Raw genomic sequence first — 27,846 nt, 5'->3', positions numbered from 1 at the left:
TTTGAAGTTTAAACTTATAAACAATGTTCAAAACTTTTCTATCAACATATTGTGGATTGGGTGAAAATAAATTTATTAGGCAAGGATATAAAGGGCTGAAAAGGAAGCTTCCTGATGAGGTACTTGTGTATAAATTATAAAGCAAAATTTCCAAGCATCCATGGATGTATTTTAAGCTTTGCTGACAGAAGTTTCAAGACATTAGATCACAGACCGAAAATGAAACGTAAAAAATAACAGACATGTCCAACAAGATGTGAAATGGGTTTCTCCGCTGAAAAAGTAATAGAGAGCCGAAGACACTACACTTGGCTCCTCTGTGGGCTGCCGCATATATCAACATTCACAATTGGAAACGAAGAATATTGAACATGTTGATGCTGAAATCTGATCGCCCTTTGCCCGACCAGATCGTTCCACCAACGCTTATATGATCAATGAAGAAGATGTTGCCCTTTGCCTGCTTCAGCAATTGTTCAAGCTCCTTGGGTTGAAATCACCTTTTTTCTTCTCTCTAACCCTGCGTTCACAGAAACAGATCAGAGACGTCGGTGGTTTTGCCGGCGTAAACCCTCCGATACTTAAGTTAGCACAAGGTGTTTACGAGAAAACTTGTATGATTTGTGTTGTACAGATTAGTTGCAATATTTTTAATACGAAATATCTCAAGGATTTGGATATAAGAATTTCTGATAATAATTTGGCAAAGTTTCCCCTTTACCCTCAATTTTTATATTCCCTTCTTCATCGATCTCTTGGCTTCTTATAGCCGTCATCCCACGTTTTCTGAGTCTTCTCCATGCCCTCCATTTTCGGGTGATGATAGACCCTTATGGGTCTCCAACCACCGAATTGTGGGTAGACGTGGGATGTCATGTTCTCCCCAGCGGTTCGGGGTATGGCGAAACTGTCGCGATTTCGTGAGATCGTGTCCTTTTTCTTTGGGTGATGAGCATCTGGTCGATACATATCTCTGGTTGGTGCTCGTTTCTAGTTCGTACATGCCCGTACACGGTGTTTTACCAGGACTCTACTTGTGCCATTCAACTGAGGAGATTCGCCTCAGGGTGAAAGATGAGGACATGGTCGAGCTGGTACTTTTCGTTACTCAACATAACACATCCACAGTATACACACAACAAATGAAAGATAAGCTGACCAAGATTTTGGTTTCCAAAGGGCTATAACAAAAAAATTTCAAACAGAAAAATCATAAATCTGACAGGGCAATATAAAAAAAAAGATAAAATTCTACAAGACAATATTTATTTTTTCACTCTTTTGATTTGAAGGTAGGGTGAGGAAAGATTAAATTCATTTTTTAAGCCACTGTCTCTCCAAAATTAGACCACGGATGAACGACTAAAAAAATGATTGAAAATCACTGGCAGACTCCTAAGAGCTCGTGTTGGTAATTTGTTAAAAAGTAAAAAAGTTACCGTTAGTGGTGGATTGTTCCAGGTCATCTTTATACAGAAGACCTGAGAGAGAGAAGGAAATAAAAACCAAAAAAAAAAGTTAAGTGTTGAAGGCATTAAAATTAGAGAATGGGAAGCTAAAGATAGTAAATACAACAAACTGATGAACAAAAGTTGGTGCGCTTATTTCAACTTAAAATTATACAGCAAGTGATGGGAAACTGGCGCAAACCGACTTCCTCCACTCGCCACACAACTTTATTCTCAAAATTTCTTTCACCATATTTTTTTTTTTGGGATATATTCTCTTTCTTGTGGTTGCTCATTAGTAATACCCAAAATATGCTTCAATTGTTACACTCTTTAATTTTCACATATATACTTAAAAAAAGGAAAAATATGAAAATATTTTTAATTAAATCTTCACAAAATTGAACTGATATCTTGAAGTCGAGCAAGATCAATATTTTCAACTTCTTTCATGTAAGTTAGATAACAAGTTAAGAATACTCGACTTAAAATGAACCACGATGATTAAGTTCTCTGAAAAAAAATTCTTAACTTCTTTAATCAAATTAAGTAATGAGTTGAGTATACTCGACTTTAGTTAAACCATAATCAATTAAGTCCACTGAAAAATTCTCGACTTCTTTCATGAAAGTCGGATAACGAGTTAAGTATACTTGAATTTAATTGAACCACGACCAATTAAATTTCTCAAAAAATTCGAGACTTTTCCATAGAAGCCGGGTAATGAGTCCAGAATACGCGACTTTAGCTTTAGTAAGTAATCATCTTTTAAGATATGTAATAAGCATTAAAAAATAATAGTATTTGCAACAACCATAAATTAACCAACAAACATTAAATATAAGGAAAAAGTTATTTCCCCCAACTTGCGCCTCGACTCAAGCCCCGAATTGAAACTCACCATTTTGATTAAAATGAAAACACACCGTTTGGAATTAACACTTTTTTCCTTTCATTTTGATGAAGCCTAAACGAACCATTTTGAATCAACTTTCACAACCACAAAATCTGCAATCTCAGCATTTCTCGAGTTCTCCAGCCACAATTGTCGTCGCTCACAACTCATAGTCATCACGCAAGCCACAGATGACGGACCACAACCATCACACGAACCAGCTCAAGATTCAAGTAAAGTAAACATTGAGGAATCAATACGTTACCTTATGCCAAAGCCCAAATACAAATTGAAACTAACTTTGAAGAACCAGTTGGGGTTTTGCAATTTAGGGGTTCTGCACTCAACTTTGAGGAACTAGTTGGGGTTTTGCAATTTAGGGGTTCTGCACTTAATTTTGAGGAACTAGTTGGGGTTTTGCAATTTAGGAGTTATGTACTTAAGGTTTTGTAATTGGAGTGTTGTGGTTGAAAGGAAATTGAAGAACAAAGCATATGCTCGCACTCATGTGCTTGAAATAGATTGAAGGAGAACACGTCATGTGCTTTGAAACGAATTGAAGGAGAACAACATCGTTTGGATTGAAACGGATTGCTCGACACAGCGCTTGCATCTGAAATTAAAAGGAAAAAGATCAAAATGAAATGACGTCGTTTTGTGGGATTTTCGGGGTTTGACTCGGGGGAAATAATAATGCTATAAATATAATGTCATCTCATAACAACTAGCAAAATCATCAGTATACAATTTCAGTAAGGAAATCTTTATACAGTGACTTAGTATAGTCTTTCACTTACTCCAAGCACTCAAGACATGACCCAAAAACTCCACAATGCCACCTTTTAAAGACAACATACCACAATCATTCACCTTAACGACATGAAGATGCCGTTTACAGTTTTTATCCAGGCAAGTGACGAAAATTTTATCCTTGCCAGACTTAAACTTTCATATCCAAATTTATTTGTTACAGCATATGTACTGAGCATGCCTCACAAGATCTCTTTAAAAGAAAATTGTTGTCTTTCCACAAATCTGTTGCTGCCATCACCAACCTCGTTTGATGCTAAATCGTCGACAATGAGGAATAAATCATTCATGCAAATTGAATTAGTACTATCAAGTAAACTTTGTCTTGGAAAATAGTTCTTCCAAGAGCATGGCTGGTCACAGTCAACACTAGTAGACTATCAGCTGGTGCTTCATGATCCGGTAGTATTGTGTTCTCCACACGAAGATGGATCTCGATTGGTTTGTTTTCCACGTCAACCTGAGTGTTGAGATAAGTTTGTGTTCTGATTCATTTCCATTGCGAAAATGGTCAGGAATAAAACCATCATTTTCCTAAGTCCATTCATTGTTAAAAATGATGGGAACACGTACGATTGCCATTGATGAGTGATGGCACTGTCATCATTAAAAAATTTTAGCAAAAAAATTATTAAAATAGTTGAATAAAATTACACTACAAGACTTATTCCACTTATTTAATTAACTTACTCAACTTGTTCAAATAACTTACTCGACCTTCTTACTCGACTCTTATTCAATGTGATCAAAAGACTTATTTGACTTGTTCAAACAATTTAAAATAGTTAATACTCAACATGTTCAAAAGATTTATTTCATTTTGTACTCGACTTATTCAAAAGACTTATTTGACTCATACTTGACATGTTCAAAAGACTTACTTCTCTTATTCAAACAACTTAAAATAATTAATACTTGACTTTTTCAAAAGACTTACTTGGTTAAAAGATTTGCTCAACGTAGCGACTTTTACTTGACGTGATCAAAATTCTTACTTTGTTCAAAGAGTTACTTTGGGTTTACTCAACTAGTAAACTTGTTCAAAAAATCACTCGGCTCCTCGACATGTTCAAAAAACTTAAAATTAATACCCAACTTATTTAATAGACTTACTCGATTCATACTTGACTTATTCATAAACTTACTTGACTTTTACTCGATTTGTTCAGTGACCTATTCCACTAGTTATCAAAATTATTCTATACTACTTGACTAATTACTTGACTTAACTTGACTTATACTTTACTACTAAGCTTACTATTATTCGACATATTTCTCGACTTTCTACCCGACTTACATCATACTTACTTGATTAGTTACAATTTTTACAAGACTAGATACTCGACTTACTTGATTTCCTTGCTTGACTTAATAAACTCCTTTACTCCATTTCTTACTCGACTTACCCAACTTTGTACTCGACCTGTTCCTGAAATCATTTTTCAATCCTAAAACTTAAATTAAATGTTTGGTCTTAAATTCTACATTTTATACAGTACTCTGTGTGTGTGCTAGACTGAAATGAATAATTTACTATCACAAATTCATAAATCATCAGTAAATTTACTTGTAATAAAGTCAAATCAAACTGTAAGTATACAAAATATTTATATTTCAAACATAATTTATTCACCATTTGACAATGCACATATTTTTAAGGTTTTTTTTTTTCAAGAGTTTATGTTTATCAAAAAAATTTGTTTTAGAGGTAAGAGATGAATTGATGAGAGGGGAGAAAACCATAAGAAAGGAAGAATTGCGAGGAGTGAGAAAGTATCTAAAATGATGAGGTAAGGAAATGTTGATAGATGGTTTTTTAAGGGTATTTTTGACTTTTTTCTCCGTGGGGGCATATGAATGTAATGGGGTATATATTTAGTATTTATGGCTAAATGAGGCAAAATTGAAATAAAAAACATGATGTTATCTGGCTGAGTGAAGATTGAGTGAATAAAAAGACGTGTTTTCCAATTTCTCGCCGATCCAAAGACCAAAGAGAACGTCTGTATCTATTTGGGATAATATTTTCTGGTAATCAGAGAATTTTGGAATTATTTCTACATTAGGTTTTGAAATATTCAATTTTAGAAATAATTTCATAACATATTTAATAAATTTAAATTATGAAACAATGGCTTCTAAAATATCTTGTTAAATATACATATATCGGAAATTAAACTTTATGTATAATAACTAAAATGTAAATCTGTAATTTTAATTAAAAGTTTAAATTTATTTATTAAATGACTATGGGTTAATTCTGGCTACGCCAAACATAAAGATAAAAGTTAAAGACGGTTGGTATGATGGATAGAGGTGTAATTGGCAGTAAATGGTTCGTCTTTTCCCTCCAATTTTGCCACCACCAGCAGCAGCCAAACACAATTAACCAAAGAAAGGCATGGCGGAAACGATATTTTTAGGAAAATACCAATACGTCTTTATGGCGGCGATATATTATTAGTCATTCTTCGTCTTTTAAATACATGATCTCAATAAAATTTTATAGATGGTGATGTATATGTATATGTAAGTAATATCATGTATTACTCGAAAAAAAAAAACAATAACCAATAATACATCGCCATTTAGACATAAATATAAGATCATATTCAATTTAAATATTATAAAATATTTAAAACTCAAGCGCAAATTAAGCCAATGCCTAACCACAAAATATAATTACAAACACTACTAAAATTTAAAACCAAAAGGAGAATAAAAAGACTCCCACACGAACCAGCGGACATAATAAATTAAATTTACGGTGGACTGAAATTAACGCGTGGTATTGCTCGCCACCGACAGTGTGCTGGGATTCTCTGTCAGTGCTCCAGGAACCACGGCAAAGGATGTATTTAAAGGATGATCTCAATAAAGTATTGGGTACTAAACTTCGACACCTTGAAGGAAATTGAGGCCCTTCTACATCCTCTGCAGTCTTTATTCCCCATGGACATTCTGCTGTTAGAGATGTAGCAGGCTTCTCAACACCAGTGACGTGTTACCTTTTATTTGGATTCACATAGTTTTGTGTTAAGACAAGTACGATTATTATTGTTTTATTGTCAAGTTTGCACGTGTTCTGTTCTTGGCTAATTACGGTTGTCAATTTGTTCATTAATTGTTATGTAACACAGTTACTGGGCACATGACATTCAACAAGATATGAAATGTTCTTGATGAAAGATGCTTGTATCTGTCAATTTTCCAACTACTTTCACTTCTCAGTCTTAAAAATTATGCGGAGTTCAAATCATAGTTCCTCAAAATACTTGTGCAGAAACCATCTCATCAGTTCACTTGAAATTTTAAACATGAAGGCACCCATTTATCTAGTACAACATTTAATAAATGATATAAATGTAATCTTCTGACTTAGAGATGGAGTTTATTCTAGGAACTGAATGCCATACCGAATCTTACATTGGGAATCCAGCTTGAGGCCCTTATATCAGTCTCTCCAGAAACAGCTATAGAGAACTTTTGCCAGAAGGACTGCTGAACATGAGCACCCACCTTGCCATTAGTGTTGACACGGACCTTCACCAATGTAGAAGGAAACAGCCCGTGCTGGAAACCAACTGTCAAGCTGGTTGGAATGGGAATGTTATCGGAAATACTCCTGTGATTAGAAAAGCTATGCTTCAACTCTGCTGCAACGGCAGTCCTGGTCAGAGGGACCAGTTCTTGATAATAAGAAGCTCTTAAGTTTTCAAGCTTGTCGTTCCTGCATTACTAGAAAAGCTTAGTTGATAATCAATAAAAAAAATTGGAAATGAACCAATTGATTCTCGTAAGATTGCTTACAAGTTCACGGAAGCATTGAACAAGGCAGTGTTGAAGCTCAAGCCAGCATTGTAATTGCTGAAAGTCCTTGTTGATATGTCAAACGCTGCATCGGTCCCAAGAGAAAGAACAGTGTTTCCTGCGACAACCGAAAACTTTACAATGCGGTCAAGTCCTACCGACTGAAGGTGGTTATGGCGGCCTGCCTTCAACCCAATGCCTGCAGTAAACCCAGCATAGTCATGCAAGTATCGCAGTTCCACCTGTGGTTAAGCATTGTACAAATACATATAACATCACACCAAACGAAAAATCATTGAGACACAATAATTCTGATAGAATTAAGTTGAGAAAATTTACCCCGCCAGAATCAGGAATGATAGATCTAAAAGCTGTACTCAGTCCAGGCACAATAGCATCACCTGTAAAAGTTCAGATCATTATATTCAATAAGATCGTAAGTTGATAATGTCCAGCTATGAGAAGCAAAAAAGCTGAGTAAATTCCGTAATGCAACAACCCACAATATGTGGATTGATAAGAAGCAAATATGTATTGGTAATGCATTTCAATTGACGATATCATTACAGGGCAAGAGAGATATTGAAAGAGAAACTTCATTGCCATCATAAATTACATTGACAGGAAACATCAAAATTGCTGTCCACGCAATCGTAGCGGAAGTGATTTGCTGGTTGCTTATCGCCATAATCCTTGTAGAGAAGATCTTGCATAGAAACAAGCAAGCAAGGATTAATTAATATGAGCGTAAAATGTTCAGTATATTAATAAAAATAAGCATTCTAAAGAACCGAAGATGACATAACTAACCTCTGGCCTTTTTGCCAATATCAATATATAAACCAGGACTGTTGCTCATTTGTTTAATCTTATGAACAGTGGAGTTCAAAACTTTTCTATTAACAAATTGTGATTTGGGTGGCAAGGCGATTTATTATCGGGCGAGGATAGAAAGGGTCAAAAAGGAAGTTTCCTCATGCAGTACTTAAGTATAAAGCGAAATTTCCAAGAATCTATTAAAAGTTTAATAACTTTTTGTCACATCCCATTGTAGACACATCAATTTTTTTTAAAATTACAAGGGACTCTATAAGGAGCTAGGCCAAAAAAAGACGGGAAAAGTTTAAGATTTTTAAGTCATTTGATTCCAGTCCGGAAATGGAACTGTAAAAGGTGAAAAAAAAAGAAAGAGAAATGTACAACAAGAAGTGAGCTTCACTCTCAGTTGAAAATGTACAGAGGGCAGAATCTAAATGCACGAGGCTTGGCTATACACACACAGACACGCACACATCGAGCTTGTATGCTGAAATTGGAGGAAAAAAAACTTGAAATTTGTACCTCCATCTTTGTTAAGCATGAACTTGAGCAACAAGCACACAAGCAACAAAAGCAGTCGTATATACGTGCTTTGATCATATTCGGATCAGTGAACAGACAAGACAAGCGGGGAGCCTTTTTTTGACACGATGATTGATTTTTTTTCTATTTGTGCTGAATCTCCCATATTAAAAATTAACCCAATACACACAGCAGATACTGGATTTTTGTATTAATTGAGGCTCCACTACTGCGAATAAAACAAATTAAAGATCAGACAAATCAAGTTAATAATAAGCAAACCTATGTATGTTATAGCTATAGGCATACATTATGTATGACCGTACGAGCAAAATATTCCAAAAATAAAAATAAAAATAAAGGGCATGTACTCAAATTGGTTCGAGAATGCGGTCGCATGTTACTTATTAATTGAATAATAATTCGATGCACTTTTGCTAATTTGTTGTCATACTCTTTACACATAAATTAAGTTTTTCTTTTGAAGCCAATCGATAATCAATCCAACATGGGAACTAGGTATACACCTGTGAGCAATATCATGCAAGAAAGGCCTGGAAAGTATTGGATTCTTTACTGAAGAACCATAACTATGTCAAAACTCAAAAGCAATAAAAAATTCTTCTTTTCTTTTTGGGTAATTAATTTCGTATATTTTGACACATGAAATGTGGACTTGTCAGATGTCTCTTGATTTGATCGTATATGATGCTAGTTGCTTCTATTTGACAGACGGGAGGGAGATCACCATCTGCAAGCTTGATTGATCATAAATTATTGGGAATTATCCTTCATCTTATTGATGAAAAATTAAATGGGACTACAGTTTCAGACCTGGAATCTCAATCGTTTAGGTCGTTGCAGTCTTGCAGATGCAGGCATTAGCAGGGATCGATGTGCTTTGATTGATTGTTTATGTACGTCATACCAAATCCGTTCTTCTTTGGCCTTTTTATTGGGGGAATTGCTTGGCATGTGCCTAAAGGTGGCCGATGGCCGTGTCGGCAAACCAAGGCCTGTGAGGATTCACGGGCCGGCACGGCACGGCCATGCTCAGCCCACCAAATTGATGGGCCGTACCATGTCCAGCCCATTTTTTTGGCCCATCAATTTTTTTTTTAAACTCACATGTTTTTTTAAACTCCCATACGTGATGTGTTTTGCTTAAGCCCACGTGTCTATCGTATTTTTTCAAATCCATTAGTCCATCTTTCAATAACAACAATAACAATAATAATAATTTCTATTAACTATTAAGAGAACAATTAATATTTTATTATCAGTTTATCACAATTTCACAATTATATATTTAAATGTTTAATTTAACAATTACCAATTCAATTACAAAACAATAATATTATTTGAACTGCAGTGAAGCAAATTACACCTAATTTTATTTGAACTATTAATTAATATTATAATTGGACTTGAACTCCATTGAATGAAGATGCAACTTTTAATTTATCATAAAAATAAAAAATATTTCATTCATAATTTTTTTTGTATAAATATGAAAATTATTTATTCACAAATGAAACATATCTCCATTAATTAAGTTATGATTTTATAAATGAAATATTAATTTTCGTAAAATTTTGAAATATCATTTATAAAATTATGATATTTATAATTTTATTTATTAAAATTATTATATTTATTTATTCATTTAATAAATGATAAACATAAAACAATTAAATTATTTTAAAACTAAGACTTAAATCAATTTAATAAAATATATTAAAAATTTTAATTTTAAAATATTTATAAAATCATAACATTTTATTTTTACTTTTTATTAAAAAAATTTCCTTTGATATACTTTGTCACTCGTGCTATTGATGGCCCATAAGCCGCGTGCTAGCCCACCAATAAAGTGTGCTTATTATGTGCCGTGCTTTTAAGGCCCACGTGCCCAAAAATCTGAGCCCGGCTCGTCCCACATGTGTGTTGTGCCGTGCCATATGCCTTGCCGAAACATGTCGTGCCTGTACCGTGCCACATGCTGCCTGGCCTGCTGGCCACCTTTACATGTACCCAATTTCCTCCAAAATACCTAATATATGTCTTAAATTATAATACTCTTATGTGTTACACATATATACTTTAAAAAATCATTGAAAATACAAAAATAATCTCAATTAAATCCTCACAAAACTGAACTCATATCCTCAAAGACTGTTAAATAGTCGAAAATACTCGATTTTAACGAAACCATGTACAATTAGTAATTCAGTTTAAATTCTGGACTTCTTCATGTGAGTCGGGTAAATAATCGAGATACTCAACTTCAATTGAAATAAAATTTTTTTTTGGAGAATTCTAGACTTTTTCACATAAATCGAGTAAAGCGTCGGGAATACTCGACCTTAATTTAACCTTGGCCGATATTCATTCAACAAAATTTCTCGACTTTTCATGAAAGTTTGGTAACTGGTCGAGAATACTCAACTTAAATTAAAATGAAAAATTTCCTTTTAATTAAGTCAGGTAAAAAATCGAGTATACTCGACTTTGGTTATGTTATTATGTAGAAGCCATGAGAGAGGAAGAAAATATAGATAGATGACTTTTTAGGGTATTTTTGACTTTTTATACTTTCATGAGGTATATGTATAATAGGGCATAAATTTGGTATTTTAGAACAAATGGAACATATTTAAATAAAAACCTCCTTTTTATTCTCAAATTCGATGTTCTTATTTATTTATTATTTATTTGTTTTCCAATAATAAGTACACTTAATAATCAACGATCATGACCAAACTTGTTCAAGCGGAAGTTATTTTGTTGGTCACTTTGAATCTCAGTGTCAACTTCATACGCTTAGCCTCACATTATTATTATTATTATTATATGGGTTTTCAATTTTCCCCACCTAGATTAAAATCTTTAATCTATCATTAAGATTTTTGACAATACTAATTTTAATCCCCAAATTTTGTTATCTCTTTGTTAAACCAAATCGCCAAGAGAGAAAAACTGTACATGCACATTTATGTAAAAGTCGACTAACTGAAAAGGGTGGGAATATTTCTACTCCCCACAATAAGTGTAAATCCACGTCATTTTTAAAAAAAGTTTCACATTATTTTAAAAAAATTAATATAAAGAATTGTTTAAACAATTAATCAATTAAATAATTTTCTTTATATAAGTCTCTTGGCCATTGTTGGTCACTAATATTGTTTTAACATATTTTTAATTTAAATTATTTACCCTTTTAATATAAAATAACTAAATTGTCCAAACTTATGTTTTGTACAATAAATTTAAATATTTAATAACCATCTAATTTATTAACTATTCAAATTTCTTCTTTATTTAAAATTATTAAAAATAATATAAATTTTTTAAAAGTGGAGTGGTTATTATATCCCACCCAACTAAAAAAGTCAATATGTATTTTTTATTTGTAGGTTACTTCCCACCGGTACCCACATGTGTCGATAAACTAGACCTTGTACCCAAATCGCTAGTTTGTTTACAAACCCCCCGAACAAATTCGCTCTTAAAGTCAAAAATTTCTGAAAAGATTCTTAAAAAAGAAGCTGAAAGCTGCCAGCTGCCGGCCATACAGCTTGACTAAATTTTCAGATCGACGCTATGGGCCCAGCCCATCACCATGCCTGCCCGCAAATCAAATGGACCTCCTTACTTTATGAAACTGTACCGAAACTAAACTGAAAAATACGGAACTGCTGCGACCTGTGATTGCGATCGTGAAAATTGTATTTATAGTTTTACACTTTACGCTGGAAATAATAATATATTATTGACACAGGTATGAATAAAGATATGGTTGAAGAAAAGGTGTTAAGCAATATGTGTTAGAAAAGCAATTGAATTGAATGTTTTTCACTTTCTGAGACATCGTTACATTACATCAATCTCTTCTCTCTTCTCTCTTCTGGGGTCGGCCACACTCGTACAGAACCGGGCACTCAATTTTCTTACCCTCCAAACTGTCCCAGTGGCAGTGCCCACCACCTCCTTTCTCTTATTTCAATTTTCTTCTTCAATAGTCAGTCAATCAAATTCAAATATGAAATATAAACCCCCCAAAACCAAAAAAATAAAGAGACAACTTTTCAACACAAAACCTCAACCCTCATCCCCACCCACTCCCTCCCCTATTTTACTTTTACTTTGGTGCCTTAAAACTAGTAATAACTAATGAATGGAATCTACTCTTCAACTCTTCTCTATTATTATTACATCAATCTGTCCGATAAGCTCGGCAGCCGCCGGAAAAAATTCAAGCTAGCCGGTGGCATGGGATCTCTAAACATAGGGTGTCTCAAGTAATAGAATCCCAATGCCACGGCTACCATCTTGGGTGGCACCACATAGAGTACCAATGTAATAACAGTGCATACCCCAATGAACAATTTAGTGGCCCTTGGGTCTCTCCAACTCACCAAAGCTTGCACCCGCTCTCCCTGCGTTGCAAAATCACCCAATACCGTCTGTACTCTTGCAGCCAACATGCGTAACCTGTCATACCTCATTCTGATGATTTCCGGTGGTTTTGAACTCGGTATTGTATCAAACTCCTCATCCAGCTCGTCCGGGTCTACCGTTTCCGCTTGTGATAATCTTGTATCCATACCCGACGGTATCTTGGGCCTAAACCTATAATACCACACCCCAATTAAGACCACATACAAGAACCCAGTTGGGACAATCAAATCCGGGTACCAAACCAGAACCAAATACAACACGTGCACTAAAACCGTAGTAACCGGATTCTTCCACCTTCTTATATTGTGCAACCATTTAGCCAACCCAATAGCCCAAGCAAGAACCGCAACAATCCGAAACCAATTGGCTTTACTCTTTCTCATGCTCCATGCATGAGAGTCCGCATCCAGCATGTATCTCACAACCTCAGGCCCCAGTGGTGGCTCCGACCTGTCTAGCCACGCAGCCACCATCTTTGTAGCAGCTCCACGCAATGCCTCCTGCTGGGCCACCCCTAGCGGCCGTAAGTAATGCATTCTTGGAAGCAGTGGCTGCCCATATACGGAGGAAGTTTCGGGTAACATTGAAGGGCACACAAACCGAACCGCCAATTCAATTTCGCCCATTTTCTTCAATCCGGTCCGCAACAATACCAGCAATGGATACGAAGTTGTATACACCTTGTTGTTCTCCAGTGTTGATACGCGGATGCGAATTTTTCCAATGCGGTAATCGGGTCTCTCCTCCGACGCGTCAGCAAACATTCGCCAGTTGTCAAATACTCCAACGGTGAGGACGGTACAAGGGTCATACACCTGCCACGTGTACTGCTCGTTCCAGCGTGGATCAAAGCAGTCAGTAATGGTTCGGGTACGCACCCACTTTTTACCATACTTGGCCACACAGTAAGCATCAGTGGACCCTTTGCCTCCGTTTTTGGTTTTCATCGGTAACAATCCACGCGCGCCTAAAATCCCCAGCTCCAAAATCCCCACGGGCGGCTTCCACAGCTGCTTAGCCGTGGGTCTAAAGTCACTACACACGTGAGCTGCCTCATCAAGCACGTGATAACCACCCTCCAAACATAATTTTAGCTGAATTCTCCCGCAGTAGGACCGTGCGCATCCCCGGCCACAACTACCCTCCAATGGAAACCATTTACTTGCCACGTGGCGCTCATCAATTCGTTGGTCAATCGAGCTCACAGGAACCACAGCGTGTCCCAGTATCACTGCCGCTGCGTCCTTGGCTGTACGGTCTTCGACTAGCAAAATCAGCGAGTCCTCAAACGGCTCGGCGGCTACGAAGAACACGTCCTCGTGCCAGTGAAACGACGAACTATGATTGTTCATGGAGCCACGCCGCGTCCGTGCAGACTGTAACGCTAACTGTGCTTTAACTCTAATCTCCGGCGCCGTTAGCGGAGGCAAATTATGAGCAATGCAAAGGTCCTGAGCTTCCATCACAGTAACTCTCAGGTACCACAACTTGGGCGATTGATAAACCTTGGAGCGCGTGTGAGTCACGTAGGGAGCGTCTGAGCTCCACGCTTCAGGGAACGCTTCGTCGGCTTGAGTTCCAATCCACACTGCGAGCTGAATGTCGCCGGACACTCTGTTATTCTGATCTGAAGCTTCGCCCTCAAGGCGATACCACTGTGGGGCCAGGGGACTATCCGGTGGGTCCCGCACTGGAACATCTGAGAGATCAAAACAAACACCACCAAGAAAATTTTCCGTCGGCGAGTCCCACACCGTGATCTCCAAGGTCGCGCTGACGGAGTCGTTCTTGTTGTGAAAAAGCGCAAAAACTTGGTTCCACTCGGGCGAGTCGTGTGGGTCACAGGCTCGGTAACTCGCTAGTTTTGATTTTCTGTAGTGGCTGGAGGTTCTTATTTTCACGTACGGGGCCTCGTTTGGAACCAACCCACGCGCTTTTCGGATTTTGACAAATAAATACATCATCGGCTCAACGAGATCGTACGGATGGATCCTTTCCGTTGGAACTTCTCCATTAGGCTTACTCGAATTAATCACTTTAGGTGAATAATCGCCGTTTGGTCTCTTCAAAACATTAACCCTCTCAGCACATCCACTTTGCATCTTCCTAATCTCGGCCGCCGGAACCGCCGTCGGAATCGGCTCATCATGAGGCGGAATTTGGACCGGTTCGGGTTGCACGTGCACCCCGTGCGGTTGAGATTCCTCGATGATAGGAGCCTGTGGCGGCGGCTGGCCATGATAGATTTCTGGAACAGGATGGCAAACCTCCACGTGTCCTCCTGGAACTTCAAAAACTCGTCCCTCTTCAACTACGCACACCCCCGGCTGTTGCTGAGGCGGCTGCGGCGGCGGCGGCTCGTCTTGAGGCGGTGGTGGATGCTGATGCTCCTCCTCAGATAACTCATCGTAGTAATAAATTCGCAACCCAATCTCACCTCGAATCCAGCTGAAAACACTCTTCTTCTCCAACGGAAAATACACCAAGCCTTCGTCTCCTCGCCTAGCAAACTGGCTGCCGCACAACTTGACCCTTCCGAGGAAATGGTTCTTACGGCCACTGCCATTGCAGTACCTTTTGTCGTTGTAGACTTCGATTTCGAGCTCTTCGCAGTCCATGTTCTTGGGGTCCGAGACTATGAACTCCAGCGGCTCGTTCCATACTGGGTTTAGGTCGCGAAATTTGGTGGACGTTCTCTTCCGCTGACCGTCAAAGTCAGCGATGACGTAGGGGCTGGAGCTTCCCTGGCCGTCTTTGGGGAGAAGGTCACGTGCGTCCACAACTTCCACGACAAGTTTGCGTACGGTAAACTGTTGCTGCGGCGGTGGTTGAGACGGCGTCGTCATGGTCTCATTTTAGAAGCGGAAAGTGAGGGGAGAGGGGGTTTTTGGGTTTTGGACACGGAGTGGGCAGCGTTGATAGCGGGTGAGAAAGAGAGAGAGAGAAATGAGGCGGATTTCGCTTTATTGAATTTGTTGTTGTTTTGTTTGCTGGCGTTTTTATTATTTGATTTCGTATCGTTACTGTGTTTTGATTTTTCCTTTTTTTTTTTTTCTCTTTTAATCTTTTACTTGGTGGTGTTGTTGCTGTAGATTTTAAGCGAATGTTTTTTGTGCAGTGTGTGTGGCACTGCAATGGAAAAATGATTCCATTCTCTCTCGTCAAGTTTTTTGCTTTTGCTACTTTTCGGCTTCCCCCTACTTTTACGGGTTCGTTATCCACCTCAGCTTCTTTACATTATTATTTATTATTTTTTTAAATAGGAGGAATATAGGAGCTTTGCAAATTACATAAAACTTTAATGAAATCACAAGCAATTGCAATATCCCAGCATAGCTGATTCTACTGATAGTACGTACTATATATATAAGGGTAATTTTTAAAAATATCCCCTAAAGTTTGGGCTTGTTGCAAGTAGATGGTGATAATTTATTTATTTATAAAAAATTTTCTACCGTTAGTTAAATTTAATATTGACCGTTAGTTGACTATGCAAAGATAATACTACCCTTAATAATAATTTGTAAACGGAAATAACTAAAAAAAATTAAAATTATTGACTATTTTATCTTTTTTAAATTATTGATATTTTCTTAAAGTTTTTACAAGAAAGATAAAATTAAAAATTTTAAAAAATCATCTTTAAATTATTGATATTTTCTTAAAGTTTCTACAAAAAAGATAAAATTAAAAACTTGAAAATGAAATAGTTATAATCTTTACCTATGATATTATAAATCTTTGGAATTGACAAGGATAAAATTATTAAAAAATAGGGTTTGTGCTTTTCGCGCCAACAATTTTAATTTTTTTTAGTTATTTCCGTCTACAAATTGTTGTTAAGGGTGATATTGTCTTTGCACAGTCAACTAACGGTCAATGTTAAAGTTAACTGACGGTAGGGAATTTTTTACAAATAAATAAATTTTTACCATCTATTTGCAACAAACCCAAACTTCAAGGGAGGTTTTTAAAAAGAGTAATGATACAGCCACAAACTCTTGTACAAACTAATTTTGTACAAACTGACGTGGCATGATATCATTGGTTGAATGAAAATATAAATTAATAAAAACAAATCATGTGGGCCAAGTGATATTTAATTCAACCAATCTTATCATGCCACATCAGTTTATACAAAATAGGTTTGTACAAGAGTTTGTGGCTGTATCATTACTCTTTTAAAAATTACTCATATATATAAATTTATGATCAGTTCATAAATGACCGTCGATTTTTTTTGTCTTAGGATTTAACATTTTCGCGCCGAGCTTAGATGATTTGCATTGGCTGTCTCAATTAATAATTTAATTACGTAGTGATTAATTAGTTGAAATTGGATGATTCTCACAGCAGCTGGGGCCAAGCAAAGCTTGAAGCGAACGAGAGTGATAAGAGATGAAGGGGAGAGATGTAGAAAATGGGGACTTTTTCCATAGTCAAGAGTCACATAGGATATGATGCCTGTGGGCTGTGGTGTGGTGCGCAAGGCACATGATTCCACCTCCAAACCATGCCGCTTTCTTTTTTGTCAAAAGCACCCACATTTTGAATAAAGTTGAGCCACAAAAGCATCACCTTTTTTCACCCGTTCGGCCGGCCTCTCTTATTCTTCCCTTGTCAACAATCTTAAAGACCAAAATGCTCATCACCTTTTTTTTTTTTTTTTTAATTATATATATATATATATATATTTAATATGGATACAAATACATTTTTCTTCTCGAAGCTGCTATCACGAATTTTTGTTTTCAAGTTTGCCTCGGTTATGTTCACCCTTTCCTCCAATAAAAACCAAGAGAAAAATTACGAATTAGTTCAAAGAAGTGATGATTTAGGTTACCGTTTCATACATATATAATCTTTTTTTTTATTATTTTCCTATTCAATTAGTTAGTTTTAGCCAAAAGTAAATTAATTATCCATCTTAGCATCTGTGTCTTTGTGTATCCATTCACATGACGCTGGGGCGAGGGAACGAGTGAGAAGGTTCACGCCGTATATTGACGGTCACAAAACTGAACTTTATTGTTATATTTCCAAATCCTAGGTTTAACTGAAGAAAGAAATCCACTAGCTTCTTTTGTTCCTTTTTTTTTTTTAAAAAAAAATAAAAAAATAAAAATAATAATAAGTTGTATTACTAGGCTAAAAAAGAGCGAACAATACAACACCACAAAAGGGCTCAAATAAGGCCTTTAGTAGGTTCGATACCGTACTTCAAAAATATCTAAGATTGAATTTTAATATAGGAAATGACTCGACACGCTAAATTCTCACATGGTGCTTGTAGATTTTTCCGGAATAACCTACCTACCCAACTCAAATTTAAAATACAGGTGGAATCCTCATCCCAATCAGAACAAGAAATCCACTATCATTAAACATTCTCGTTAATTTGGGACCAATGGTGAAACTTTGGCACCATTGCCAAAGAAGCTTCTCCATCGCGCGTCATTTTTAGGTGGCTTTTCGAGTTCCCTTTTGAATTGGTGGACTACTTTCAGAATCTGATCCTACAGGATAAAGTTTTATTTTTTTCCCTGATTATATATCTAGATGCATGCTGCTGTCTGTGTGTGTTTGCAGGATACTTCGTGGAAGAGAGCAATGCGATGCTACATGCAACTTCGTAAAAAAACCCAAGAATATTTGCTGAAACAGGAATAGCCAATAGCCAACAGCCAATACTTTGATGCCATTCTTTTTTTACTTTTTTTTTTTTTTTCTCTTTTTTCTTGTCTAGCATCCAATCAAATTTGTAACGCCACAAGACCCTTAATAAACTATCAATCTGGTTGTTCATGGATAGACATCATTTGATTGGCACATATATTTTGGGAACGTACAGGATAAAATTTGAAATTAATTGTATGATATGTCTCATTCATGTTGTCGCTCGATCGCACACCAAGTTTCTATTCAAAATCATCATCTGCATTTTCTCATTCACATTGGGGTCCTGCATGCCTCTTCTTTTCTTTTCTCTCCTTTTTTCTCATCAACTGCTTGGTTACGTTGAATCTGTACGTAATTTCATCTTCTTAGATTGTTATGGAATCATCCATGCATGTGATCAGTAAAGTACATTGATCAGTTACAAGCAAGAGCTCAGTTAGGGAATTGTTAATTCCATGTGATAATTAATTATGCGAAGCATGCAGGGAGATGATTAATTAACCAATATTCAAGGAACTCGTTACTTGAAATTTCTTATAGTATATACCAGCAAACATTTTATTCTCTATATACTTGTACATGGGCAGGCACGCAGATGTGCATACCAATATTTACATGAACACATGAATATCACAAACAAACACAAGCATAAATTATTACTGACACCTCAATGCAAATTAATCAGAATCAATATGATCAGCAGATCCGAATTTACGAGATAATAACACGCCCAGCGAAAAAGCCAATACTGCCGTAATAATAATCCCCTTGTTTCTCCGCAATATCTTCATTCCCCTTTCAAATGGATGACTTGGCTCATTTCCCCATTTTCGTAAGAAATCTTCACCAAAACTATCTACGGAAGAATCCTTTTCGCTCTTATTATTCGTCTCTTTGTTGTCCTTTTGGCAGGCACGATCATCATCACCCTCTCGCATCTGATGGTCGTTGCTTTCTTCGACGACATTTTCAGGGATGTCATCATTGCGATGAAGAATTTGTTGTTCGTTTTCTCCAGATGCAGATGCAGAAAGCGAGGGTTGCTCCGTCGACTCTTCTTTTGCTCTCTTTGGCACAGTAACATAAAGTAACTCGCCGTCAAATTTCCCCGAGACCTTGTCCATATCTGAATTGGGTGGCAATGGAAACATCTGCTCGAACCGCATTATGTATTTGTTGTCACTCGTCAGCATTTCTCCGCTGACTGTTATATTTCCAGAGCTGTCCACCTGAAGCTTCACCTGCTCTTTTTTGAAGTCTTCATATAACGCAACACAGTAATAACATTAACCATTAATAAATATCAATACCATTATATATAATCTTACAGTAAAGATCAATTCTAGTCTGGTTGAGTACCTGGTAGATCGACAAGGAGATAATGGCCATTGGAGTCCTCCGTCCAACCTGACGAAGGTACAAACTCTTTGACTATGGGGTTATTCGTGAGGGTTTTTTCTCCGTCTCTTCTTGTTCTTCCCACGTTTGCCATATTTTTTGTAATGGTAGTATGGGTTATGGGTTTATTATATGGATACGTACGTATCGATCATTTATAGAAATGGGAAACTCCATGATCGGATTCACACAGATTTTTTATGTGGGATAGTTATTCTAAACTTACGGTGTTAGGGCTTTTAAGTTTTTGGCAGCCTGCACAAACAAGTATGCAATGTGGATTAGAGGAAGGAAAGGGAGTATTCTTTGCTTGTTATGTGTACCAAAAGATTTTAGGTGGATTACGTCGACATTGGACGCGTGCTCTGCTACATTTTAGCTTATTGCACGTATCGACATTGCGAATGCTTCCACCAAACGACACCTTTTACAATTCCCTCGCACCTCACAATGATCGGTTTTGTGGTTAATAAAAATGACCGTCAGAAGATAAGCTGTTGTATAAAATAATGCAAACTTTAGCATTTACGTTCTTGTAATAAGAAAACTTTTGTATCAATTGATGCTAATGATTTTTAATTCTTCTCTAACTCTCGACTTTATAATTAGGGATATGTTAGAACCCCAAAATGTAAACCTTACCATTGATAAAGAATCTAGAATTAATCCTATTTACTCCAACGTCTACGGGCCATGCGACTTCTAAATGGACCAATGTAATCCATTACACAACCATCTTTAAGGATTTCATATGTCAATTATCTTTCTTCAACCATGAAATTCAAATATGCGAGTGTACAAATTGATTAAAATACAAACAGGAGGCAGAGTACTTGCGAGCCAAAGCCATTAGTAGATATTTAAAAAAAAAAAAAGAATTACAATCATGGTCATATATCCGAACACGTAGTAGCTAGCTAGCATGAAGCTTAATTACATAAAAACAAAGGATAATATCTACCTCATGTTATAAATATCCAAAACTAATAGTTGATCCGTTGAGGGGAAGCGGCTTTCCTCCCTTCCCTCTCGACGCCTGCCTTATTATCTTTTCTAAATTTAGATTAACTATTGCTTTAAATCGTACTTGAAAGCAATCTTTGTAAAATCTCAATATATTTGCCTGAAAAATATTTCAACCACAGCACCAAGAAAAAAACTTGATCTTGTCTCTTCATACAATGGCAACGGGTGAGAGAACCCAAGTTTAATTAATCCAAATCACGCAGTTAAAAAAGAAAATACACACACTAATATCACCATTAATTAAAGGACAACACAGTTGCATGTAATGGCAGCTGCAAATGCAGGAATATTGTTAACTCTATTTGGTTTGGCTTCAATATCCCCGATCTTGAAGGCTAACACTCACGATTTCGATGAGGTGTGGCAGAAGCGAGCTGAAAATGCTAGAAGGCATGCCCTTGAAGCTTATCATCCAAATCCTGAAGAAGTCGTTAGTAGTTTCAATAAGCACGTTCACATGTAAGTAATTAATTAACTTTGCTTCGCATATGAATACACACACACACACACTCTCCCACATTATTATTATTATTATTATTGAAAATTAATATTATTGTTAGTCAGTACATAGTTTTCCTTACTTTTTTTTTTCATTTTTAATCCATCATTAATCAATTTCTTACTTAGAGTATTAATTTAATTGAATTAAAAATAGGATGTTCGAAAATGGTAGTAGCACAAGGAGGTATCTGAGGGGACGTCCATATACAGGAAGATGCGCAGCCACAAACCCAATAGATCAGTGCTGGAGATGTGACAGAAACTGGGCTAATAACCGCAAGAGGCTAGCTGACTGTGCCCAAGGGTTTGGACGCGGCACCATTGGAGGCAAAAACGGTCCGTTTTACGTAGTAACAAACCCAGCAGACGACGACCTTGTGAATCCCAAACCAGGAACTTTACGCCATGCTGTCATCCAAGAAAGGCCTCTTTGGATCACATTTGCTCATGACATGGTCATTAGGCTCAGCGAAGAGCTACTAATAACTAGTGACAAGACCATTGATGCGCGTGGCTCTAATGTTCAGATCTACAACGGTGCTCAAATTACGATGCAGTTTGTGAAGAACATCATCATCCATGGCCTTCACATTCGTAAAACTAAAGCAGGCAAGGGTGGCATGATTAGGGACTCGGTTAGTCATCATGGCTTTCGCTCGTCTAGTGATGGTGATGGAATCTCAATGTTTGGAGCCTCTCATATTTGGATTGACCATGTGTCTATGTCTGGTTGCCAAGATGGACTGATTGATGCTGTAATGGGATCAACTGCGATCACCGTTTCCAATTCCCACTTCACACACCAGGATCATGTGATGTTGTTAGGCGCAAGTGATAGCCACCCGCAAGATTCAATCATGCAAGTTACTGTTGCTTTCAATCACTTTGGTAAACAATTAGTGCAGAGAATGCCCCGAGTCCGATTCGGATTTGCGCATGTTGTCAACAATGACTACACTCATTGGCTAATGTATGCTATAGGCGGTAGCCAGCATCCCACCATCCTTAGCCAGGGTAACCGATTCCTTGCCTCTAACAGTCACCATTCTAAAGAGGTACAGTCGTAACAACCCCCCTCTTCCTTTTTTGACTTTTGTTACAATGTGCTGCATAATTTTGACGAGTTAATAATATTTTCATTGCAGGTGACCAAGAGGGACTCTTCCCCGCAAAGTGTTTGGAAAACATGGAATTGGAGGTCAGAAATGGATTTGATGATGAATGGAGCCTTCTTTGTTGAATCAGGGAGCGACGTCAGAAATGTGAACAGACAGGATGTGATACCTGCGAAGCCTGGGAAATTTGCGTCCCAGATGACACGCTTTTCAGGTGCTCTTAATTGCTATGTGAATAAGCCATGTTAATTCTAATTATTTTGAACCCTGTAATTTAGAACAGAGGTTGTATTTTACAACTAGGAATCTCAGACAAATCATTTCCATCCTTATGATGTTCTCAGTGTACATATGTAAAGGTAAAATATTTGCAATCCTCTGATTGAACTGAGTGATGTAGCAATGTAATAAATTATTATTTAAGGAAACATAAAATTTCAGTCATTTAAATCGACAATGGCAAAGTTTTGTTCTATGAAATGTGCAGGAGACTGACCTATAATTGATGCAACCAAACAACATGCTGCCTGGCCCCTCCTACTATTTAGGTGAAACAAATCAAAACTGTTGATACAATTTGCTAATACTTGTTATTTGTTTTTCCTACCACTTGATTTAAAATTCCTGGAGATCACTTCCGATCGTTGTCAGAACGATGGAGCTAATCTGCTCCATTAATGTTTTCCAGACACTGAGGAGTTCGAAACAGGTGAGCGAGCTAACCAAAATATTTGGACAGCCAATATTATGCCGGATACAATTCTTCTTTTTCAGGGAAAAAAAGAAATAGACATGCTTTTGGAAGCTTTTTTCTTCATCCTGGTCAGCAGAATGCTAACTGCAGTGAAACCACAATCATCTACTAAGTAAATTCTCTAAACTATATATCTACCAATGTCTTATTTGGAGAAACAACCTTTCCTCCCAAAATAAAAAAAGAAGCAGAGAAAAGTATAAAAATGTATTAGTAACTGAAAACACTGACCTTTTCAGTTCGGAGTCCCAATGTTTTCAAATCTTGATCGCAAAGGCACCTCAAGTTTAAGGAACTTGGTAAACTGCAGAATGGATCAAAACTCGCTAATACGATATTTGGAAAATATTCTCACATTGTTCATACACAATGATGGATTCACGGAGAAAAAAGGATGTCTGTGAAAAGCACGCACACACCTGAGATGTCTTCAGTTCGAGCTCATCCCACTCCAAAGATGGGTTGCTTCCTTCTACTATCCCTGTTCCAGCATATATCAATGCACCGAGGCCCTGGGTAGTGAAATGGTTAGAATCAAGATTTGGCAACAGGATGACTACATAATGATATAAGCCCCTAGAAACAACAGCAGTCATTTTGTTCTCAGCTTCGGAGAAAATAGAAATACTGGTGGAACTACTTGACAATTTGATTACAACATCACAGATTGGCTGACAACTAGAATTCTTACTTGAAAATAAAGAAGTAATCATTACAAGTCAGAGCACACCTTTTCCACCAATGCTGATCTGATGCCAACGGCAAATTCACTCTCTCCTCCTCCAAACCAGCCAACTGGCCCAGCATACATTCCTCTGTCAAATACTTCTGCATACCATATTTGAGAATACATAAGCTTATGCACACAGGTAGCAGGATAGCAATTTTAGTTTTTGGATACACAGATTCAGGATTTTGGGATAGTAAGTTGAAGTCTTGCCATGCCTAAAAGATGGCAAAGAGGAGTTTCGTTAAGCCCATTATAGACTTCTGATCAATGGAGTAAACTATAAATACAAGAACTATAATTGATAACTAATCTGCCTGTGTTCAGATAAAGAAAGAGATGCCGATACAAGAGATTCATAGGCCAATTGTCACATTCATTGTTCGAAACATAGTTTTCTCATTTATTCCCTTAAGTCTACAGCTCTCCACTTCATAATAGGAAATACAAATCCATATCCACTGACCAATATCAAATTACATGCACCTACCAGTTTCTGCAATTAAAAGGCGTGCCTCTTCAGTTGGAAATCCACAGACTGCTGGACTTGGGTGAAGAGAAGCCATGATATCATACTAGTAAAAAGAGAGAAACAAAGAGATTAAAGTCAGAATTGCATCTTTAACAAATGTCAAGAGAAACAAGAGTTCAGAACTCCAAAAAATGAACAAGTGTATCCTAACATTTCCAGAAATAGGTAAATGCATATTTGGAAGAGTACTAAGAACAGTGATGCAAACTGCAGAGGGTGGAACATATTGACCGGAATCTGAATTAAAAATGTATACTTTTATGTTTCTCATGGGATGCTTCAATGTTTGAAAAACAAAACGCATTAGCTTTACCTCCTCATCCTCACTTCTTAGTCTGCCCGCCAATCGAGCGTACAAATGCTGAACTCTTGGAAGTTTACGTATTGCTTTCTTAGGTTCAATCACTACCCTGTCACATACTGCCTGCACAATAAAATAGGTTAAACACTGGTTTAATCACAAGTGAAAGACATTTCTTTGTAAAGAAGAAAAATTATATATACGAAGGACAAAGATAGTTAATATAAACTTGCCTCTAATTTGCTTCTTATGCTTTCACGTACTATAGTAAATTCGAGATGGTCCTTCGGACTGCGAGGGGTATAACGAGGAAAAATTACATGATATGAATTGGATGTTAACTGGTTATAAAAAATTAAAAATGATTCATAGAAAGTGATAAATAAAAGACAATATTCAAATAAATTAAAAAAAAAAAGAACATGAACCTGGAGACTAGGTCATGCTCTATTTGAAGATCTAAAGCAGTTGTTCCACCTCTACCACGGGTACCAGCTAAAGCCTCACTTGTAATCTTAAGCCATTTTCTATGAAATAGTTGCTCTGGCTATTCATAAAGTTTGTAGAAGTCCAAGCAAGAATAGAGTTATTTGATCTCATATTAAGTCGTGAAATTTTTTTTATAAAAGAAGAAATAATAATTATTATGCTGGATGCAGTTAAAAGAAGCTTTGCACAACTCCTTTTTATTTCAAGTATAAGCTTAAAGACTCACTTACCGTGTTTCCAATAAAGGCTGGAGCATCAGGAGGCTGAAGACAGAACTGGTAAGCATTTTCCCCTTCAACTTGCTGAAGCATGAGTCATTTCATTTGTATCAGACATTATAAGGATATGTTAACTACACAATGAATTATAAAACGAAAAGAGTACCTTTAGACAAGCTAACCATGCTATAGGATCAATATCAGTAGCAGTAATTACTCTGCTGCTACGCCCTAGTACGACCTAAATTTCCAGGCCAAAATGGGTATTTATCAGATGCTTATGTAAGATATACAATAGTTCACAATTACTGTCCTCAAACTATTTTATCACCAAAAGAAGGCATGGTTATGATTGTCAATACCTTGGTAAGAGGTGTGCTACTTCTATTAATTATCTCCAAAGCTTTCTTAACAGCAAGATCCCAATGCATCTTTCTGGGACTATGATGATTACTTAAGATAAATGTTCTTGAAACTTCTTTTTGTAACCTTACAATCTTGGAAGAAACCTGCATCATTAAGGATACGTATAAAAGGAGTGGAACCCCCAAAAAAATATTCGATAATCAGAAAATCCATTATTCAACAAACACAAATCAATCAGTCATACATACCTTGTCCATTGTAGATTCAAGTGTAGAAATGGCCTTTGCCCATGTCCAGGAAAGGGCATCGTCCCATGCAAGAGTGACAGCAAGCGTAGAACTCCGTTCAAGCTCATCAAACTCAACCTGTCATTTAGTATCTAGCAACAGATCTTATAAATACAAACAAAAATTAAATGGTTCATGGATATGAGTACATAGAACTCGCGAAAGAAAACAATTGCTCTACCTGAGGAATCATAAAGTAGAAGGAACCAAAATCTTCCCATTCAGATGATATATTGGCCCTTGCATCGAAACGCATTGCCCCGTAAGCGCGAATCATAGGGCATTCTGTAGAGAGAAACCTTCAATCAAAGAAGTGGAACATTAGAAGTGTAGTCCACTGGTGGTGAATCGGGTGTTAAGTGGTGCACTAATGACTGGTCAGTATGTGTATGAACTTTACCTCTTAATAGACCTCCAATCATCGTAAGAAAATGGATGGAGATTTCGGAAGAAGACAGCGGACCCCACACCAGCTACGCTGACCAAATTGTGGGTGACTGAGCTTTGGCCATTACCGTTGGGAAAGACAACGGAAATATCAGAATCCTTTTTTCGGCTTCGACCAGAAAAGAAACAGCGTGGAAGAAGTTGGTGCTGGGCATGGAGCCAATCAATTGCTTGGATTTGTTCTTCAATAGGCACCTTCAATCAATGATGGAGGCAAATGAATGATTAATTTTTTTTTTTTAAAAAAGGTTAAATACAGCTACAGTTGATGCAGAATATAGAAAGAGCGGGAATGTAGATTTTGATATGAATTTCCATAAATGTCCTTGTATTTTTAGGAATTTGTATTTGAGCCCCTAAACTTTTGGAGTTTTCTTTATTGGTAATGAAATATTGCAATTGAAATCAGGACTCTGGTTCCTACTTACAAATCAATCACGTAGTGCATATTTTTTTTTTGGGGTGTGGGGGTGGGGAAGATCACAACATCCAATGCCCGCGAACCACGTGTCACAATAAAATTCCGCACGGATTAATTAGCCCACAAAAGATAAGGAGGGTCATCCGTATCAAAGAAATTTGGAACACCGAAGAAAATGAGAAGTTATGCTTACTTGTAGCCTTATGATGCCAGAGGTGAATGGAGGTGGGTTGGATTTCAACCCGAAAATGGCAGAGTGAAGTTTCTCCAAGGCCAGCGCTGGAGATGGAACTGCAGGTAACGTACAACTGTCAATGATATCCACAGGCAGCCGAGGGTCTCCTTTGCAACCATTCATCATGGCCATGGACAATGAACACGATTGATATCTCTGTTACATGACATAATAAAGATTCAGGCAAAGGGTACCCAGAATATACATATATATATGTATAATACTTTTATTACTATATAAGAGGGGGTGGCTTACAGTTATATTTACATGGTGAAATTTTTGGAGGGAGTGCCTGCTGGAAACTGGTTGGGCACACATACTAATGCTTTTCATTGAATCTGGATCCATGAAGCGAACAAGGCAGTGCCCAGCAGCACTAGCCATCAAGTAACCAAATAGAATGGATGAGACTGAGAGAGAGAGAGAGAGAGGGAACACTTTGCAGTCAGCGAAATGCAGTGGTAGAGAAAAATGTTACGTTATGACGAAAGGATACACTGTATTAATTATGCAGTCTAGCTGATTTTGGTAAGGCCCACAAACTTGCATGCAATTTTATGAATGAAGGATGCACTTGCTTGTCAA

General features: G+C 37.0%; 5 protein-coding genes across 5 annotated transcripts; 1 reads left to right on the top strand and 4 right to left on the bottom strand.

Annotated features, from left to right (window-relative positions):
* Positions 1-6,522: 6,522 nt before the first annotated feature.
* On the bottom strand, positions 6,523-7,849 carry LOC18047767 (mitochondrial outer membrane protein porin of 36 kDa). The gene is made up of 5 exons (XM_006439589.2): positions 7,774-7,849; positions 7,580-7,669; positions 7,303-7,364; positions 6,964-7,205; positions 6,523-6,883 (listed from the first exon to the last, which is right to left on the bottom strand). The coding sequence occupies exons 1-5, from the start codon at positions 7,820-7,822 to the stop codon at positions 6,550-6,552; spliced, it is 777 nt and encodes a 258-aa protein (XP_006439652.1). The 5' UTR covers positions 7,823-7,849; the 3' UTR covers positions 6,523-6,549.
* Positions 7,850-12,361: 4,512 nt separating this feature from the next.
* On the bottom strand, positions 12,362-15,759 carry LOC18047766 (protein QUIRKY). The gene has a single exon (XM_006439588.2). It carries the CDS (start codon positions 15,609-15,611, stop codon positions 12,516-12,518), a length of 3,096 nt encoding a protein of 1,031 aa, XP_006439651.1. The 5' UTR covers positions 15,612-15,759; the 3' UTR covers positions 12,362-12,515.
* A 3,239-nt stretch (positions 15,760-18,998) lies between these two features.
* Positions 18,999-20,085, bottom strand: LOC18045930. The gene is made up of 2 exons (XM_024189235.1): positions 19,804-20,085; positions 18,999-19,702 (listed from the first exon to the last, which is right to left on the bottom strand). Exons 1-2 carry the CDS (start codon positions 19,934-19,936, stop codon positions 19,122-19,124), a joined length of 714 nt encoding a protein of 237 aa, XP_024045003.1. The 5' UTR covers positions 19,937-20,085; the 3' UTR covers positions 18,999-19,121.
* Positions 20,086-20,973: 888 nt separating this feature from the next.
* On the top strand, positions 20,974-22,760 carry LOC18045929 (pectate lyase). Its single transcript, XM_006439586.2, has 3 exons — positions 20,974-21,327; positions 21,524-22,424; positions 22,515-22,760. Exons 1-3 carry the CDS (start codon positions 21,134-21,136, stop codon positions 22,731-22,733), a joined length of 1,314 nt encoding a protein of 437 aa, XP_006439649.1. The 5' UTR covers positions 20,974-21,133; the 3' UTR covers positions 22,734-22,760.
* Positions 22,761-22,946: 186 nt separating this feature from the next.
* On the bottom strand, positions 22,947-27,661 carry LOC18045928 (isochorismate synthase 2, chloroplastic). The gene is made up of 16 exons (XM_024189516.1): positions 27,517-27,661; positions 27,220-27,417; positions 26,559-26,800; positions 26,340-26,457; positions 26,120-26,236; positions 25,868-26,014; positions 25,672-25,746; positions 25,518-25,589; positions 25,227-25,345; positions 25,028-25,089; positions 24,811-24,917; positions 24,456-24,540; positions 23,969-24,066; positions 23,658-23,750; positions 23,470-23,542; positions 22,947-23,322 (listed from the first exon to the last, which is right to left on the bottom strand). The coding sequence occupies exons 1-15, from the start codon at positions 27,643-27,645 to the stop codon at positions 23,474-23,476; spliced, it is 1,731 nt and encodes a 576-aa protein (XP_024045284.1). The 5' UTR covers positions 27,646-27,661; the 3' UTR covers positions 22,947-23,322; positions 23,470-23,473.
* Between the last annotated feature and the right edge of the window lie 185 nt (positions 27,662-27,846).

This window comes from Citrus clementina, unplaced genomic scaffold (assembly GCF_000493195.1).
Source record: "Citrus clementina cultivar Clemenules unplaced genomic scaffold, Citrus_clementina_v1.0 scaffold_3, whole genome shotgun sequence".
NCBI lineage: Eukaryota > Viridiplantae > Streptophyta > Magnoliopsida > Sapindales > Rutaceae > Citrus > Citrus x clementina.
Note: the sequence above shows the minus strand (reverse complement) of the source record. Positions and strands in the feature narration are given on the sequence as shown.

Excerpts from the sequence above, each read along its gene's own strand:
- LOC18045928 (XM_024189516.1), bottom strand. The coding sequence starts at position 27,645 with ATGGCTAGTGCTGCTGGGCACTGCCTTGTTCGCTTCATGGATCCAGAT. Across the intron at positions 26,801-27,219 it reads CTGGCATCATAAGGCTACAA|GTGCCTATTGAAGAACAAAT; the intron begins GTAAGCATAACT and ends CATTGATTGAAG. Across the intron at positions 25,090-25,226 it reads GAGCATGACCTAGTCTCCAG|TCCGAAGGACCATCTCGAAT; the intron begins GTTCATGTTCTT and ends TACCCCTCGCAG.
- LOC18047766 (XM_006439588.2), bottom strand. The coding sequence starts at position 15,611 with ATGACGACGCCGTCTCAACCACCGCCGCAGCAACAGTTTACCGTACGC.
- LOC18045929 (XM_006439586.2), top strand. The coding sequence starts at position 21,134 with ATGGCAGCTGCAAATGCAGGAATATTGTTAACTCTATTTGGTTTGGCT. Across the intron at positions 21,328-21,523 it reads TTCAATAAGCACGTTCACAT|GATGTTCGAAAATGGTAGTA; the intron begins GTAAGTAATTAA and ends AATTAAAAATAG. Across the intron at positions 22,425-22,514 it reads ACAGTCACCATTCTAAAGAG|GTGACCAAGAGGGACTCTTC; the intron begins GTACAGTCGTAA and ends TTTTCATTGCAG.
- LOC18045930 (XM_024189235.1), bottom strand. The coding sequence starts at position 19,936 with ATGGCAAACGTGGGAAGAACAAGAAGAGACGGAGAAAAAACCCTCACG. Across the intron at positions 19,703-19,803 it reads TCTCCTTGTCGATCTACCAG|ACTTCAAAAAAGAGCAGGTG; the intron begins GTACTCAACCAG and ends CGTTATATGAAG.
- LOC18047767 (XM_006439589.2), bottom strand. The coding sequence starts at position 7,822 with ATGAGCAACAGTCCTGGTTTATATATTGATATTGGCAAAAAGGCCAGA. Across the intron at positions 7,670-7,773 it reads TATTGGCAAAAAGGCCAGAG|ATCTTCTCTACAAGGATTAT; the intron begins GTTAGTTATGTC and ends TTTCTATGCAAG. Across the intron at positions 6,884-6,963 it reads TTCAATGCTTCCGTGAACTT|GAACGACAAGCTTGAAAACT; the intron begins GTAAGCAATCTT and ends CTAGTAATGCAG.